Source organism: Muntiacus reevesi, chromosome 2, assembly GCF_963930625.1.
Source record: "Muntiacus reevesi chromosome 2, mMunRee1.1, whole genome shotgun sequence".
Lineage (NCBI taxonomy): Eukaryota > Metazoa > Chordata > Mammalia > Artiodactyla > Cervidae > Muntiacus > Muntiacus reevesi.
The window spans coordinates 279,420,985-279,437,373 of NC_089250.1; the positions used below are offsets into that span (position 1 = coordinate 279,420,985).

Sequence of the window (16,389 nt, forward strand, 5' to 3'; positions counted from 1 at the left end):
GATTCTTTACCATCTGAGCCACCAGAGAAACCAATGATATTAGAAGTCTGGAAAACACTAATTTAATGAGAGAAAAATCAGTCAATAGTAGTTGCCTGGAATCCTGGGAGACATATGGTAGTGATGGATGTTTGCTATGATGACGGTTCTGTGACTTTGCAAGTGTTAAAACTTACCAAGCTGGTAAGTTTGGTAATTCAGCTGCAGTTATGCTCAGTGCATGGCAACTGCACATCTCAACCAAATCGGGAAATTGGCTTCACATAAAAATCTCAATCTCCATTTTGGAAAAGAACTCTGGCAACCACACCTCAAATCTATCACCTCTCCTGGTCTCATGGGAGGAATTGTGTCACAGTAGAAATGAAGACTGCTGAACAATAAAAAGGTGCTTACACTTCAGTTATTTAGAAACTCTGCCTGGGTCCTAAAAATCACATGCCTGGACTACAGGACTCTCATTTACCCACTGCTTTCACTGTGCAGCAATGGCCTTAAGATAAACACTTTGCAGACACTATGCGATGCTAAAACCTTTATATTCTTCAGTCACTGACTGCAGGCTCAAGAGGAAGAGAAACACATCTGTAACTTCTGAAAATTTCTGCAAAAACCTTATCATCAACAGCCACAGTTATGGGAACATTTATGAACGCCCTTTTAGAAAAGTTGTATCCCTTTCTGTTGCTAGATTGTCAGTTCCTACTAATCCCCCGTTTCTGAACCAAGTATGGTTCCCCCTGATGTCTGTAGCCTAACACTCAGCAACACCAGCCTGCCACACTATGCACATTATGGCCATGGCCCTGTTCCAGCTGGACCTAGAGAACTTCTTCCATTGAACAGTACTGGGGGGATGATGTGATACCCCACGTGAAAAGAGAACAATTCACGCAGCTCCAAAATCACTGGTGTTGCTCACAGTCCTCATCTCAAGGTGGCCTCAGGACCCATCAAAAATCCTTTCGGGACCCATCAAAAATCTTAACATCCAGGTCACAGCATTAATTCCACAGAGCCCTGGAGTCCATACCAGGAGCCCTTGGACAATGCAAATTAGACCAAAACTATACTGAACATTGTTCTCTGTCGTATCATTCCAACTGAGGTATTATACAAAGTCTGAAACACCCATAAAACTTTTTTACTCTTCATCTTGACAGTCCAGTTTAGTTCTTAACAGCAGTCTGAAGGTGAACAAACCCCAAGATGCATGTTGTCTTAAACAATAGTCTTTATTATTACACAAAGCAGTGCAAAATGAGGCAGTTCCCCAAAGGGTGACTTGGAGCTAGAAAATCCATCTTGAACATGACACAACCCAATACCACCAGAGTAAACCTCTATGAGCTGCCAGTAGAACCCACACTGGATGCCCAAGATCAAAGCTGCCTAGGCCATATCCTAGGCAGCTGACAGGATCTAAGAGCATGACATCACCCAAGTGCTCAGGCTACACATGCTTCCCTCCAAGGGACAGGAGAGCACAAAGGTCTACCTACCCTGATCACACTGGGGGACTGACAACCAGAACGGGAATCTGCCATTTGGTAGAGGGAAGAAACTCACAGTGACATGGAGTCTGGCAAGGCTGCTGCACAGGTAAGGAAGTAGATCTTAGCTCCTTAAAGCTTCCAGAGAACCGAGTATCCACAGGCCCTCTCCACACCAGGGCTGTGCACATGGATGGCGTTAGCTTTCAGCTAATGATGCCCTCATAGAGCCTGTTCAGTAAGATGGATTCATTAAGGAGACAGCTCACTGGCTTCTCTCTTCATCTCGTTTGAAGATCTTTCTCCAGTGTGAACTTTCTGGTGACCAATGTGATTATACCTTCAGCTGAACGCTTTCCTGCATTCTCTGCACTCTTGGGTTTATCTGGGCTGTGAAGGTCCAGTGCTCAATCAGAGCTGACCTATGACAGAAAATATTTCCGTATTTGTTGCACTTGTGAGGTCTTACTGTGGTGTGAACTTTTCAGCTTTTACTTTTTTCTCCTTCAGGTGCTATGGCTAAAGAAATTCTCCACATTTGGTGCACTCAGGTGACTTTTCTCCAGTGTAAATTCAGGTGCTTAATGAGAGTAGATTTCTGGCTAAAACATTTTCCACACTCACAGCACTTATAAGGTCTTTCTCCAGTGTGAACTCTCTGGTGTGTAGTAAGAATAGAATTTTGGCTAAAACATTTTCCACATTCACTGCACTCAAAAGTCTTTGCTCCAGTATGAATTCTATGGTGGACTTGAAGGTGGGCTCTTTGCCTAAAGGACTTCCCACATTCATTACACTCATAAGGCCTTTCCCCACTGTGAATTCTTCTATGCATAACAAGGCTGGCCATGTATCTAAAGGCTTTCCCACATTCATTGCACTCATGAGGCCACTCTCCAGTGTGGACCAGCTGGTGTTGAATAAGCATGCGTTTACAGGTGTAAGTTCTCCCACATTCTCCACATTCATAAGGCCTCTCTCCAGTGTGGACTCGCCGGTGCTGATCAAGTTTGGTTTTAGTACTGAATGTTTTCCCACATTCACTGCACTCATATGGTCTGGCTCCAGTGTGAATTCTCTGGTGCACAACCAGCTGGGAGTGCTGCCTGAAGAATTTTCCACATTCTCTACACTCATAAGGCCTCTCCCCGGTGTGAATTCTTCTGTGTATAGCAAGGCTGGAGCTGCATCTAAAGACTTTCCCACACTCGCTGCATCCATAAGGCTTCTCTCCGGTGTGGACTCTATGGTGCTGAGCAAGCCTCGACTTCCGGTAGAAGAGTTTCCCACACTCACTGCACTTGAAACGCTTTTCTCCATTGTGAAACTCTGCTACAAACTCCATCATCTGTGGTTTAACCTGGTGCTGGACATGGCCAGAGCTACCAGGGAAATCCCTCCTCGCCTCCTGGCACACAGAAGCCTTCTCCAATGCATGGGCTGTGCAGTTTTTCATTAAGGCCTTACCCAAATCTCTTCTCATGAGTTTCTCTCCACCGTGCTGGTGGGATTTCACATGTGTCCCACACAGTGTCTGGCCAGGGTTTGTTCGCAGGACCTCGGGTACACACAAACCACCTTCTAAGGCCAGGTTACCCATCTCCCAGGGACAGATCTTCTGGCTGGACAGGTCTGTCTTTTTGGTATTACTCTGTGGCACTTCTACAGAAAAATTCTGCTCAGAAGGTGTCTGTTCATCCTCTGCTGCATGACAACACCCTGAAATCAGAAAAATGAGGGTGAACTTAATGTAGGAAAAGGTTTTTTAAAAAGGCAGATGTGTTGTGCCATATGTGTCTGACATAGAATAAATCCATGGACTAGTTCAGGACAAAGGAGCTGTGGGCAGGTAAGGAAAAGCCCCAATCTGTAGAACTGGGCTTCTACACATCATAGAACAGGAAGGACTCACCAGGCAAAAGACACAAGAGGGAGGATGTTAAATGGAGGCGCCAGTGGTCCACAACGCACTCCTACAGGAACGGTTTTCACCAGGGCCTTGGCTGCTAGTGACACATGTGTGCTGCGTGGAAAGCTATGTTGAGGCCCACGATATTGTGTCACTGAGTAGCTGGTGTTCAGGACTATTTTAAGGAAAGGTGCAGGTTTTATGACACAGTAAGCATAGGCAAACAGTGGAAAGCTTTAGAGTGAGGGTGTTGAGGAACAATGAGGAGTGGAAGCCAGAGAGGTGAGGGATAATCCTGGTTGGCAGGCAGAGTAGAAATCACAGGGGGAATGTGTCAAGAATGGAGGAGAAATAGAAATGAGATAAAAAGTCACTGCTCTTAGACCACAAACAGTGTTGGGGCCAAGACATATTCAAAATTTGACTGAATCCAGCCACAACGTCACTGCTCCCTGTGATGCCAATCACCAGGACCAGACCCATTTTGAGCCCTGCTTCCTGTGCCTGAAATCATGTCCACTCTCTCCTATACCCAAGGTTGTCCTCCCAGCTTCAACTGGACAACAACATGGGACTTAGAAGATCCACGTTCTAAGAGAAGAACAAGACAAGTTAGCGTTAAGTACTGCCCATGGCAAAACAACCAATCTCAAAAGAATTCAAGAAAAAAATAATGATAAAAATAATCTTTGAATCTCATAGCTATAGCCAAGTGCACCCCATAAATGGTGACCATGCTGGGTCCCAACAATCCCTGAAAGAGTGAGGCCCAAGGAAATGTCAGCAGGAAGGAGGCAGAAGCTGCACAAAGGTACAGGGGTCTAGAGAGTCAACTTGGCAGGGAGAGGCTGAAATGAATGGAAATCACTAAGCTAACTCCAAGGCTTATGATACAGAAAATTTTTTACTGAGAAAACCTCAGCCTCTGGCATTGGGACCACCTGTGAAAGGAGGTGGAACACACACTCACTCAGTCTTGGCACCCACAGCACAGAGGGGAGGGAAGCAGTAATAAAAGAGGTGCCCACCGTCTAGCTGTGAACAGAACAGACTTGCTCTTAGAGAAAAGGGGAAAGGCAGAGACCTGTCCAGGATGCTGGGATAGGGGTGAGGGCCTTACCCAAAGACAGAACCAGTGCAAAGGTCTCCAGCATGACATCACGGTACAGGAATTTCTGGGCCTCACCAAGGAGCCTCCATTCCTCTTGGGAAAAGTACACAGCCACATCCTCAAAGGTCACAGGGCTCTATGATGATGGGAACAGATGTGTGCATGAGCAGCTTCTTTCCCCAGGATCCCATGAACACCTCCAACCCTAATCCACATTCACTCTGGTGTCATCATCCTCCCTGGCTCCCTAATTTAGAGGGCAGTGGTACCCAAAACTCTTCATGATTGAGCACTAGCTCTGAATCCCAGCAACAACACGCAGGTCTACAGACAGATGCCTTCTTGGCTGTGGGCCTGGCATGCAGGGCCCCTTTCCTCTCCTGTAAGACAACAGCCTGACAGTCCCCAGGGTGATCCACTCCAGACACCAGCAACTTGAACCCACCCTTCTCAAAGTACTACTACAGAGCCCTCAGGCAATCAGTTCACACACCTTCCCCACATGCATATCATATCACTCAGTGGACGTTCTCAGACATCTGACCCCCATCATTACCACCTGGACCACAAAATTGGCTTTCTCACCAGGCCTTGATCCTGACTTTATCTCAGTCACAAGACACATAATCTAAATACCTCTGGTCAAATTCCACTTCTATACTGCATATTGTCTCTTTAACAGTTACAATCTTTGCTCATATAACACCCATTCAAAATCCACACCCACTTGACACAGCCTACAGAAACTGTGACATTCTGTCACAAACTTCCCAAGTTCCACCACGAAAGCCTAGTGAGTTAGAGGAGAAGAAATAAGCACCAGCATGACTTTGCTATCAATTTATCCCATTTCTGCTTTTCTCCTGCATCAGTATCATAGCTTTTCCCCACAGAAACCTGACCTACCAACTGGCCTTCCCCTTCCCCCTACCTTCTTGCTGATGACCATTCCTCTTCCTTGTCTGTCTGTGTCTCCTCTGTCCCCTAATAGCATCGGAAAGCCTCCCCATTACTCTAGATCTACATGGTCAGCCATCCACTTGTCTCCTACACTTGAGAGCCACTGCAGTATCTGAGGCTTAACAGGGCCGAAACTCAATTCCTAATATTCTCACTGAAAAGTCCTTTTACCAGACTTCCCCAAATCAGTTGATGGCACTTCTACCTTTCCAGATGTAAAAGGAAAAAATTTTGGAGGCATGTGACTCCTCCACATTGGAAAATCTGATCAGCCTTTACTTAAAAAAAAAAAAAAATGTAGAAATCAAGTATTTCTTATATCTCCACATCCACCACTTTGGTGCAGCTAGAGACATGCACATCTGGAAAATTAAGACAGCTTCTATATTTCTTTGTCTTCCTCTCCACCAAGCTGTTGTGCATTCTGCACCCAGAGGCAGCCTCTTAAAACTTAAAGTCACATCAGTTTTCCTTTCTATTATAAAAATCCCATTTCTGCCATCATTGTCAGAACAGAAACCCATCTTATCAGGCTACCAGTCTAGCCCAGACTCTGGTTCCCTTGTTCTCTGTTCTTGCTGCATAAACAGAGACCCAACAGTCCTGAAATACACTCATCTCAATTGCATCCCCAAGCATTTGGACATACTAACCCCTATACCCACAATCTTTCACATTTCAGTCCCCTGGTTGCCAAATTTGGAGTCTTTCCATCTACCCTCTGGCCTGGACTTGGAACTCTGCAGTCAAGAGTTTCTCCAGGGTGTCCAGACACCAAGTTCACAGAGAGCAGCAGCAAAATCTTTCCACAACCAACACTCACCAGTGAGGAGTCCATAAGTGGCTCTGCTGAACACGGAACCTGCAGGAGGAGGAGGGCCATGTAACTTTAGTTCCCATCAGCAACACAGACAAGAAAGATTAAGGAGACAGCTACTTAATATTTCAGGTGAAGACAAATTCCTCAACAGAAAACTAAAGCATAAAGAGGGCAGAAAACGTTATGGAGTTGTGCCATAAGGTCATATGTCTGACTTCAGAAAAGGTTTCCTAGAAGTGGAACTAATAAGTGCAAAGCCTCTCTATCAGATTCATGTCTGATGTGTCTGAGTAGCTCCATGAGGCTAGTGCGACTGGAGCCCAATGATCCAAAGAATAAGGTATCTGGTTAGATAGGAGATGCTTGTGGCAGGTCATATAGGGCTATTAGAGCCCCAAGCCATGCATATAAACATTAAGCAGAGCTCTTTCTGACATTGCGATTTGATTCCATTCTTCCATTTCTTCCTTGCCAATAACTTTTTCCTCTCATAGCTTGTAGTTGGACCCAACATTTGGACAGGAGTCCCTATACTCCTTTTCCAATTATACTTTGGTTATCTTAAAAATTGTTTTTTAAAAAACTTATACTTTAACCATATTCTTTAATATATCCAGTTTCTTTCCCATAAATGTTCAAACAGATTATCTTTAACTTCCTACAAGCTTTTTTCTCCTGTTGTAGAGAATGGAAACACCACTGACTAACTTCACTTTGAAAACGAATCTCAGAATTCTATGGTTGCCCAGTGGTTAGAATGTTATACTTTCACGGCAGTGGACCCAGGGTTCTATACCTGGTTGGGGAACCTAGATTCCACAAGCCAAGCAGTGCAACCCAAAAAAATTAAAAAAAAGAGAGAATTATAAGAAGAAAATGGCACCAGAAAATTAATCTGTGAGAAAGGGGTTATTGGTAGAATCAGAGTAAAAGTGCTTGGCTTCCAATAGTTTGAGATAACTGCATCACTGATGACTCTTTAAACTTAAGACAAAGGAAAGAACCTATATGACCTGATCACTGTTCAATTCTCTTTAAATAAACATGAAAATACCTTCCTGGGTTCTAAGTATCTTGGTAAGGATTCCCAGCATTATAAGTTTTTATTGTTACAATGATTCATTTAATCCCCCCTTTAAAACAAGAGTTTTAACAAGATAACTTAATCGTCTTCTTCCAATACTACCAGAGGAGCATCACATAACGGTGAAATAAATATTAACAGAGTACAATCACTGAAACAGAAGAAAAACTCTTAAATAGCTGTATACTATAGAATTGTTAAGTAGGCATAATGCAAAAAGAGAGTGTGAAAACACAACTACAGGATCCATTAAAAGTAAGTATAATCATCTCATTCAAAGAACTAAACTAAAATTAGTAACATTGAGCAAAATAAGATCAAAAGGTGGAAATATTCATTTAAATACAATAATAATTTTAACATATATGCTAGACAGATATGTCCTTTACACACAACAGAAGGCAAAGAAGTTATGGCTAGAATAGCAATGGTTATAAATACAGAAAGCTGACAAAAAAAGCCTTCAACAGCTGATTTTATAAAGACATCTTACTCATATAATGTATGTGCTCAGTCACTCAGTCCTGTCTGATTCTTTGTGACACCAAAGACTGTAACCCGCCAGACTCCTCTGTCCACGGGATTCTCCAGGCAAGAATACTGGAATAGGGTGCCAGGGGACCTTCCACATCCAGAGATTGAACCTGCTTCTCTTGTGTCTTCTGAACTGGCAGGTGGATTCTTTACAACTAGCGCCACCCCAGAAATCCCATAGACTGTACACTCACTATATAATACTGCAAAACAAAAGAAAAGAAAATTAGCGGATAGACATGAAAAAATGGGTGAAGTCACACCATCTTCTCCAAATGAAAACAAAAACACTTAATACTTATATGATTTCAGTTGTAAAAGTTTTAGAACAACTGAGCAAAGGGAAATTACGGTCATCGAATATTTCCCACACAGTTGGCAAAACTATGCGTGTGTGCTAAGCCGCTTCAGTCGTGTCCGACTCTTTGCGACCTCATGGACTGTAACCCGCCAGGCTCCTCCGTCCATGGGATTCTCCAGGCAAGAACACTGGAGTGGGTTGCCACTTCCTCCTCCAGGCGATCTTCCTGACCCAGAGATGGAACCCACGTCACTTATGTCTGCTGCATTGGCAGGTAGGTTCTACCAGTAGCGACATTTGAAAAGCAAAACAATCAAGAAAACAAAAAAAATGCTCACCTGAAACAAAAGACAACATCTTAACATTTGGGAGACGGTATAATAGTTTTGGAAGGACCTCCACAGGCGGCTTTTGGGGCCTACTTGTACCTCATTTCTTGATTTGAGTGTTGAAAGGCTATTTATAACAACTGGTTTTTCAACTGTACGTAGAAGGTCAGAAGCATTTATTTTCCCCCAAGCAGGTCACATTTCAACATTAGAAAAACCGAGGTTTTGGGAAAGAAAAACACACAGGACACTTGAAAGAGAACACAGATAAGAACAAAAACACCGCAGAATGACAAGAGTTGGCTGAGGGCTCGGAGGGCGCAGCGTTTACCTGAAGCGGATCTGTCAGCACGGCCGTCACAGCGGAGTCTGAGGGAGAAGGTGGGACCGGGCACCGCGGCGCCTGTCTCGGCCCCAAGTCAGAGTCAGGCCGGATGGCGCCGCGCAGAGCCTCACCCCCCTGAGAGCAGCGGGCACAGCGCCTTCCTGCCTTCCTTTACCTCAGGCCGGCCAAGTTCCGAAGTTGCACACACGAAATCAGGAGGGCGTTTAAAAATGTCGCCCGCGGTACCGGCCGGAAGACGCCGCCTTATAGAACGGAAGTGGCCCAGTCCTGAGTTTTCATTGGCCCAGTGACCCACACGGGCTGCGCTTTGCTTTCAGGGAAATGTAGTTAACACCGCTGTCTGCCATGGCTAGGGTCGGAGCCCCAGACTTCCAGGAAAATTCCGCCGGACCCCGGTGGGTGGCTGGGAAGCAGTTTTCCAAGGCTCCGAGTTACTGGCGGGGTTCACGCTTCTTAAAGGGGACGCACCCAGCTATCCGTGGAACCACTCTTCTCAAAGACAGAAAAAGGAGGTGTCAGCACGCGTAGGGAGTCGTGCCACACAGGGCATCAAGCATTCTAAAATTTTAACTTGTCAGCGTGAAATTGAGAATGTGGTAGAGGTAGAGGACTTAGTAACGTCAGTATTTTGGAAAAATTATGAGGTCATACATACTTAGAGGTCAAAGACATATTTATGATACACACCTACAAGTAATATTTTGCATTATGATTGCAATGAATATACCTTAAAACAGACACATTTTGAAGGACTTAGACTCACAGTGGCAGGCTGATGAATATTCCCTGAAGACAACTGGGTCCTCATCTTTGGAACTCATAAATGTTACTTTATATGGTCAGAGACTTTGCCAACTCGATTAGGGATTTGGAGATGAGATTACCCCGAAAGTATGTTTGTCCGGAGGTGTACTCCAAAGCCTCCTCATAAAAGATAGGTAGAGGAAGGCGATTTGATGACTGAAATGCTGCAGTGCTGATCTTTGAAGAAGGAAGTGGTCTTCGGCCTTCAAACACAAGGAATGCAGCTCTAGACTTTGGAAAAGGCAAGGACAACAACACATTCCTAGAGCCTCCAGAGAGACCAGGCCCCTAGTCATACCTTGACTTTATCCCTGTGAAAGTGACTTAGAGTCACTTCTGACGTCCAGAGTAGTAAAATAATTCATAATGTTTCGTCTGAAGCCATTAACTTTGTGGTTATTCATTATAGCAGCCATAGAAAATGGATACGGTTTAGTGACTTGGGCTTAATTACAGATTACTCCTGCTATCCCAATGAACAGTTTTCCTAGGAAATATTTCATAAACTGAGATGTCATAAGGAATAAGTATTCCCTTCTTTCTCAAAATTCTGATACACCACTTCGGTTTTCTCAATGGACAGCCATTAATATGGTGTTATGGCTTTTTTCATAAAAATGATTAAAACACTTCGGAAGTTTCTTTGGATTTCATGAAAACACGTAATAAGATGTCTTTTATAAAACCCAAGTGATGTAATCTGAACTTTTGCAAAGCAGGAGATTCCTGTATTTGATCAAATTATGGAAATTATGAAAAAGTGTCAATGTCTGGAAATACACTTTAAATTATTTAAAAGTTAAATGAGGCAGGGTGGGGCTAAGTGTCCCATGTAAAAATGAGTAAATATTTTTTATGTATGTCAAGTATGTTAATTATTAGGAGTATAAGTGGTGAATAATGTTATGAGAACCTAGCCAAGTCATTCACTGAAGAAAACTGAAGTTCCAACACACTTATTGTCTTCTCAGATACTAGTAAAACAGACACTATATCAAAGAAGTTATTTATCTGGCAAATGAAAACAAAAATGTCCAACATCATGAATTAGTAGGGAAATGCAATCAGATAATAGTCTCCACACTTTTAAAACAGATAATATTCAAAATACCCACCATACCAACCAACTACTGGTGAGGAATATAGGGGAACTGAATACTGTCAAGGGGAATGCAAATGGGTAGTCATTCATTTTAGAATATGAAACCAAGTGTTCATATAAAGCATTTTATTTACTTGTTTGCTTACTTGTGGCAGGCGAACTGGAAACAAACCACAAAACCTCATCCTTTAACAGATGAATGGATAAACAGTTAAATGATGGTTTATCCAAAAAATATATTTATCAGAAAAAAATTATTTACATTGGCAACTTGGATGATTTTTTTAAATTTATTCGTTTATTTGGCTGCACCAGGTCTTAGTTGCAGCATATGGGATCTAGTTCCCTGACCAGGGATCGAACCTGGGCCCCCTGCATTGGGACCTCAGAGTCTTAACCCCTGGGCCAGCAGGGAAGTCCCACTTGGATGATTTTTAAAGTAAGTATGCATGTAGAAAGAAAATGACAAATAAAAAAGTAAACATTAACACTCCAATGATATTAAAGTTCTGGAAAACACTGAGTTACTGAATTGGAGATGTACCCACAGGCCATCTCCACACTAGGGGTGTGCACACAGATGGCATTCAACTTACAGTTGAGGAGTCCCTTACAGAACCAGCTCAGTAAGATGTATTAACTAAGGAGACAGTTCATTTGCTTCTCATCTCATTTGAAGGCCTTTCTCTAGTATGAGCATACTGGTGACAAATGAGGTTATACCTTTGGCTCAAAGCTTTGTCACATTCACTACACACACAGGGGCTCTATGGGTAGTGATGGATGTTTGTTATGATGATGGTTCCATGCATGGTTGAAACTTATCAAGTTGGACAATTTAGGGACATTCTATTCAGTGCAGACCAATTATACATAAGCTCAATTAAATCTGGATAAAAATTGGCTTCGCATAAAAATATGAATCTTTTTGGAAAAGGAGAACTCTTGCAATCACACTTCAAATCCATTATCTCTCTTGGTCTCACGGCAGGGATTCTGTCACAGTAGCAATGAAGACTATGAGCAATCAAAGTTATCCAGGAACTCTGTCTGGGTCCTAAAAATCACATGCATGGACTACAGGATTTCTGCTGTCATCCCCCACTGTCTTCACTGTGCAGCAATGGCCTTAGATAAACAATTTGCAGATGCTATGTGATGCCAAAACCAGTTCTGTAACACCTGAGAATTTTTGCAAAAACTTTATCATAAACAGCCATGGGAACATTTGTGGATGCAGTTTTAGAAAAGGTGTGTCCCTTCTTGTTTGCTAGTCTCTCAGTTCCTATTAACTCCACGCCTGTTTCTGTAACAAGTATGATTCCCACCCAATGTCTGTAACCTAACACTCAGCAACGCCAGCCCCAAGTTGTGGACATTATGGCATGTGGCTCTGTTATGGCTGGACCTAGGGAACTTCTTCCCTTGAACAATACTGGGGGCATGATGTGACATCCCATGTGAAAAGACAACAACTTATGCAGCTCCAAAAACAAAAACAAAAAAACCACTGGTGCTGCTCAGAAATATCCTCATCTCAGGGTGACCTGAAGACCTACCAAAAATTCTGACATCTGGTCATATTAGTCCCACAGAACCCTGCAGTCTACCCCAGGAGGCCTTGGACAACACTGTAAATTAGATCAAACTAGACTGAATACTGTTCTCTGCCATTATCATCCCCACTGAAGTACACAAAGTTTGGAACACCCACAAAACCTGTTCCTCTTCATCCTTATAGTCCAATGTGGTTCTTAACAGCAGTCTCAAAGTTAACAAAACCAAAGACGCATGTTGTGTTAAACAGTAGTCTTTATTTTTACATAAAGTAGTGCAAAATGAGGCAGTTCCCCAAAGGGTGACTTGGAGCTAGAAAATCCATCCTGAGCATAAAATGATCCAATACCACCAAATAATGTAAACCTCTATGAGCTTCCAGCAGAAGCCAGACTGGCACAGCTGCTCAGGTTGTGTCCTGCGCAGTTGACGGGACCTAAGAGCATGACTCCACCCAAGTCCTCAGGCCACTTGTGCTTCCCTCCAGGGGACAGGACAGCACAGAGGTCTACCTACAGTGATCTCCCTGTGTGTGCATCTGCCACCTGGTAGACGCCCAGTATGAGGGTCTGCCACTTGGTAGAGGTGAGAAACTCACAATGACACGAGGTCCATCAAGGGGCCTGGGAGGCCACAAAGTACAGCCTAGCTCCTCAGAGTTTCCTAGGAACTGGGTACCCGCAGACTAGTTCCACACTGGGGCTGTGCACACAGATGGCAGTCACCTTACAGTTGAGAAGTCCTTCACAGAGCCAGTTCAGTAAGATGTATTAACTAAGGCAACAGCTCATTTGCTTCTCTTATCTCATTTGAAGGACTTTCTCTAATATGAGCTTACTGGTGACAAAAGAGGTTAGACCTTCAGCTCAAAGCTTTGTTACATTCACTACACACATAGGGTCTCTATGGGCTGTTAGGTTCTGGTGCTCAGTTAGAGCACACACTTGACAGGAAATATTCCCCCACTGCTGTGCTGGTGCTGCACTTCTGTGGTGTGAACCTTTTGGTGTTAATTAAGTTGGGTGCTTTGGCTAAAGACTTCTTCACATTTAGTGCACTTGTGTGGTTTTTCTCTGTTGTGAACTCAGATGCATAATCAGAGTAGAGCTTTGGCTAAAACATTTCCTACATCCACTGCACTTGTAATATGTCTTTGCTCAAGTATGAATTTTGTAGTGGACTTTAAGTTGGGAGCTATGCTTGAAGAACTTTCCACATTCACTACACTTGTAAGCCTTTCTCCAGTGTGAACTCTTCTATGTTTACTGAGGCTGGATATGAACCTAAAGACTTTTCCACATTCACTGCATTCATAAGGCCTCTCTCCAGTGTGGACTCTCTGGTGCTGAACAAGTTTGCTTTTAGTGGTGAAGCTTTTCCCACATTCACTACACTCATATGGCTGGGCTCCAGTGTGAGTTCTCTGGTGTACAGCAAGTTGGGACTTTTGGCTAAATAGCTTTTTACACTCTCTACCTTCATAAGGCTTTTCTCTTGTATGAATTCTTGTATGTATAACAAGGCTGGAATTACACCTAAAGACTTTCCCACATTCACTGCACTTGTAAGGCCTTTCTCTAGTGTGGATTTTCTGGTGCTTAAAAAGTATGGGTTTACAGGTAAAGGTTTTCCCCCATTCGCAAGCACTCGTAAGGCCTCTCACCAGTTTGGACTCTCTGATGCTGGCTGAGTAAGTCTGTATTTGTGACAGAAGGATTTCCCACATTCACTGCAATTGTAAGGCCTTTCTCCAGTGTAAATTCGCTGGTGCCACACAAGTACATGTTTGTCACTAAAAGCTTTCCCACATTCACTGCACCCATAAGGCCTTTCTCTAGTGTGGACATTCCAGTGCTAAACAAGTATATATTTATAGCTGAAGGCTTTCCCACATTCAGCATATTCATAAGGCCTCTCTCCAGTGTGGACTCTCTGGTGCTGAGCAAGCTTGGACTTCCTGGAGGTCTTCCCACATTTGTGGCACTTATGCTGCCTTTGTCCATTGAGAAAGCTCCAAAAACTCAGTGTCCTTTTGCAATTTAATCTAGTCCTGGAAATAGTGAGAGATACTAGGGAAATCCTTCCTAGCCTCACAGCCCATAAAAGCCTTCCCCAGTGCATGGACTGTGCATCTCTTCATAAAGGCCTTACCCACGTCTCTTCTAAAGAGCTTATCTCCACTGTTCTGCTGAAATTTCACACCTGCCCACAGAGGGTCTGGCCAGAGTTTATTCCCAGGTTCTCAGCTACACACACACCACCTCCTACATTCAGGCTACACATCTCCCAGGGAGAGGTCTTCTGGGTGGAGAGGTCTATCTTTGAGGTATTTCTCTGTGGCACTTCTACAGAAACATTCTGCTCTGAAGTTCTCTGCTTGACCTTTATTCCATGCCATTAACCTGAAACTAGAGACATGAAGAGGAATTTCACATAGATTTTGGTAGAATGGGCAGCCCCATCACACATATGTGTCTGACACAGAAGGAATAAAACCATGGAACTATTTTGAGGACAAGGATCCTCAGACAGGTTAGAAAAGCACTGCTGCGCAATAATGGACCTCTCCACAAGACAGTCTGACAGCAACAGCCAAGTGGACACCACAAATAGTGACTACATTGGTTCCCAGTAATTCCTGGTCAGTCAGGCTCCAGGAAATGTCAACTGGATTGAGGCAGAACCTGGAGCACAGAGATGCAGGGGTCCACTGAGTCAAACTAGCAGTGAGTGGCTGAGAACCCAGTGAATTCATTCCAAGTCTTTTGACTTAGAAAATCTTCATTGAGAAAACTTCAGAGCTGTTGGTATTGGGGCTGCCTGTCAAAAGATGTGGTACACACATTCACTCAGCCTTAACACCCACAAAACAGAGGACAGGGAAGCAGTATCAGTCATGCAACCACTGTCAAGCTGTGAACAGAACAGACTTGACCTTAGAAAAAAGGGGAAAGTCAGAGACCTGCCCAGGATGCTGGGACAGGGGTGAGGGCCTTACTCAAGGATACAACCAGTACAAAGGTCTCCAGCATGACATCATGGTACAGGCATCTCTGGGCCTCATCAAGGAGCCTCCATTCCTCCTGGAAAAAGTACACAGCCACATCCCCAAATGTCACAGGGCCCTCTGATGATGGGAAGAGATGTGTGCATAAGCAACCTCTCTCCCCAGGACCTCATAATCAACCAACCCCAGCCCACTCTAACTCTGGGATCATCATCCTCCCATTTCCTAACATAGAGGGCAGTGGTACCCAAAACACTTCATCCTTCCTTGCACACTAGGTACAATTCTCAGTGACAACAGGCAGGTTGATAGACAGAGGCTATCTGTGTGGTGAGCCTGGCATGCAGGGACCCTTCCCTTTCTTGTAAAACAACAGCCACAGTTCCCAGGATTATGTCTCCCAAACATACAGAAACTTAGGCCCACCTTTCTCTCAGACTCCTAGTACCTCAGGAAGTTAGTTCACACACCTTTCCCACAAGCATATCACTCAGTACTATACATCTGACCCTCATCACCGCCACCTGGTTCACAAAATTGGCATATCTCCTACTTCCTCTCATCTCCTTCTGAACATTCAGAAAGTGCCTGACAAATACAACACAACCCCACTGAACACCCACTTTCCACTGGCAGCTCCCTAGCCCTGTTCTGAAGGATTCCCCACTAAACCTTGTTCTTGACTTTATTCTCAGTCACAACATGCAGATCTAATTACCCCTGGTCAGGTTCCACTTCCATACTGCAAATTATGTCTCTTCAACAGTTACAATCTTTGTTCACATAACAATCATTCAAAATCCACACCCAGTTGACAGATCTTGAGTAAACTCATCTGACATTCTATCATAAACTCCCCAAATTCCACCACAAAAACCTAGTGAGTATACAGGAGGAGCAATAAGCACCAGCCTGACTTTGGTATCACTTCATCTCCTTTTTCGCTTTTCCTCTGCATCAATTTCATAACCACTATCCCATAAATACCTGGCCCACATGCTGAACTTTCCCTCACCCTATCTTCCTGCTGAT

General features: G+C 43.8%; 1 protein-coding gene and 1 pseudogene across 2 annotated transcripts; both read right to left on the reverse strand.

The window, feature by feature from the left end:
• Positions 1–2,040: 2,040 nt before the first annotated feature.
• Positions 2,041–9,099, reverse strand: LOC136161813 (zinc finger protein 547-like). Of its 2 annotated transcripts, XM_065926919.1 has the most exons (6): positions 9,042–9,083; positions 8,873–8,944; positions 7,871–8,114; positions 6,297–6,335; positions 4,523–4,649; positions 2,041–3,212 (listed from the first exon to the last, which is right to left on the reverse strand). In XM_065926919.1, exons 4-6 carry the CDS (start codon positions 6,309–6,311, stop codon positions 2,041–2,043), a joined length of 1,314 nt encoding a protein of 437 aa, XP_065782991.1. In that variant the 5' UTR covers positions 6,312–6,335; positions 7,871–8,114; positions 8,873–8,944; positions 9,042–9,083. The 2 variants fall into 2 exon arrangements, with proteins under 2 accessions (XP_065782991.1, XP_065782990.1); XM_065926918.1 differs by having other exon boundaries at positions 8,873–9,099.
• Positions 9,100–12,592: 3,493 nt separating this feature from the next.
• On the reverse strand, positions 12,593–16,366 carry LOC136161781 (zinc finger protein 154-like; annotated as a pseudogene).
• Between the last annotated feature and the right edge of the window lie 23 nt (positions 16,367–16,389).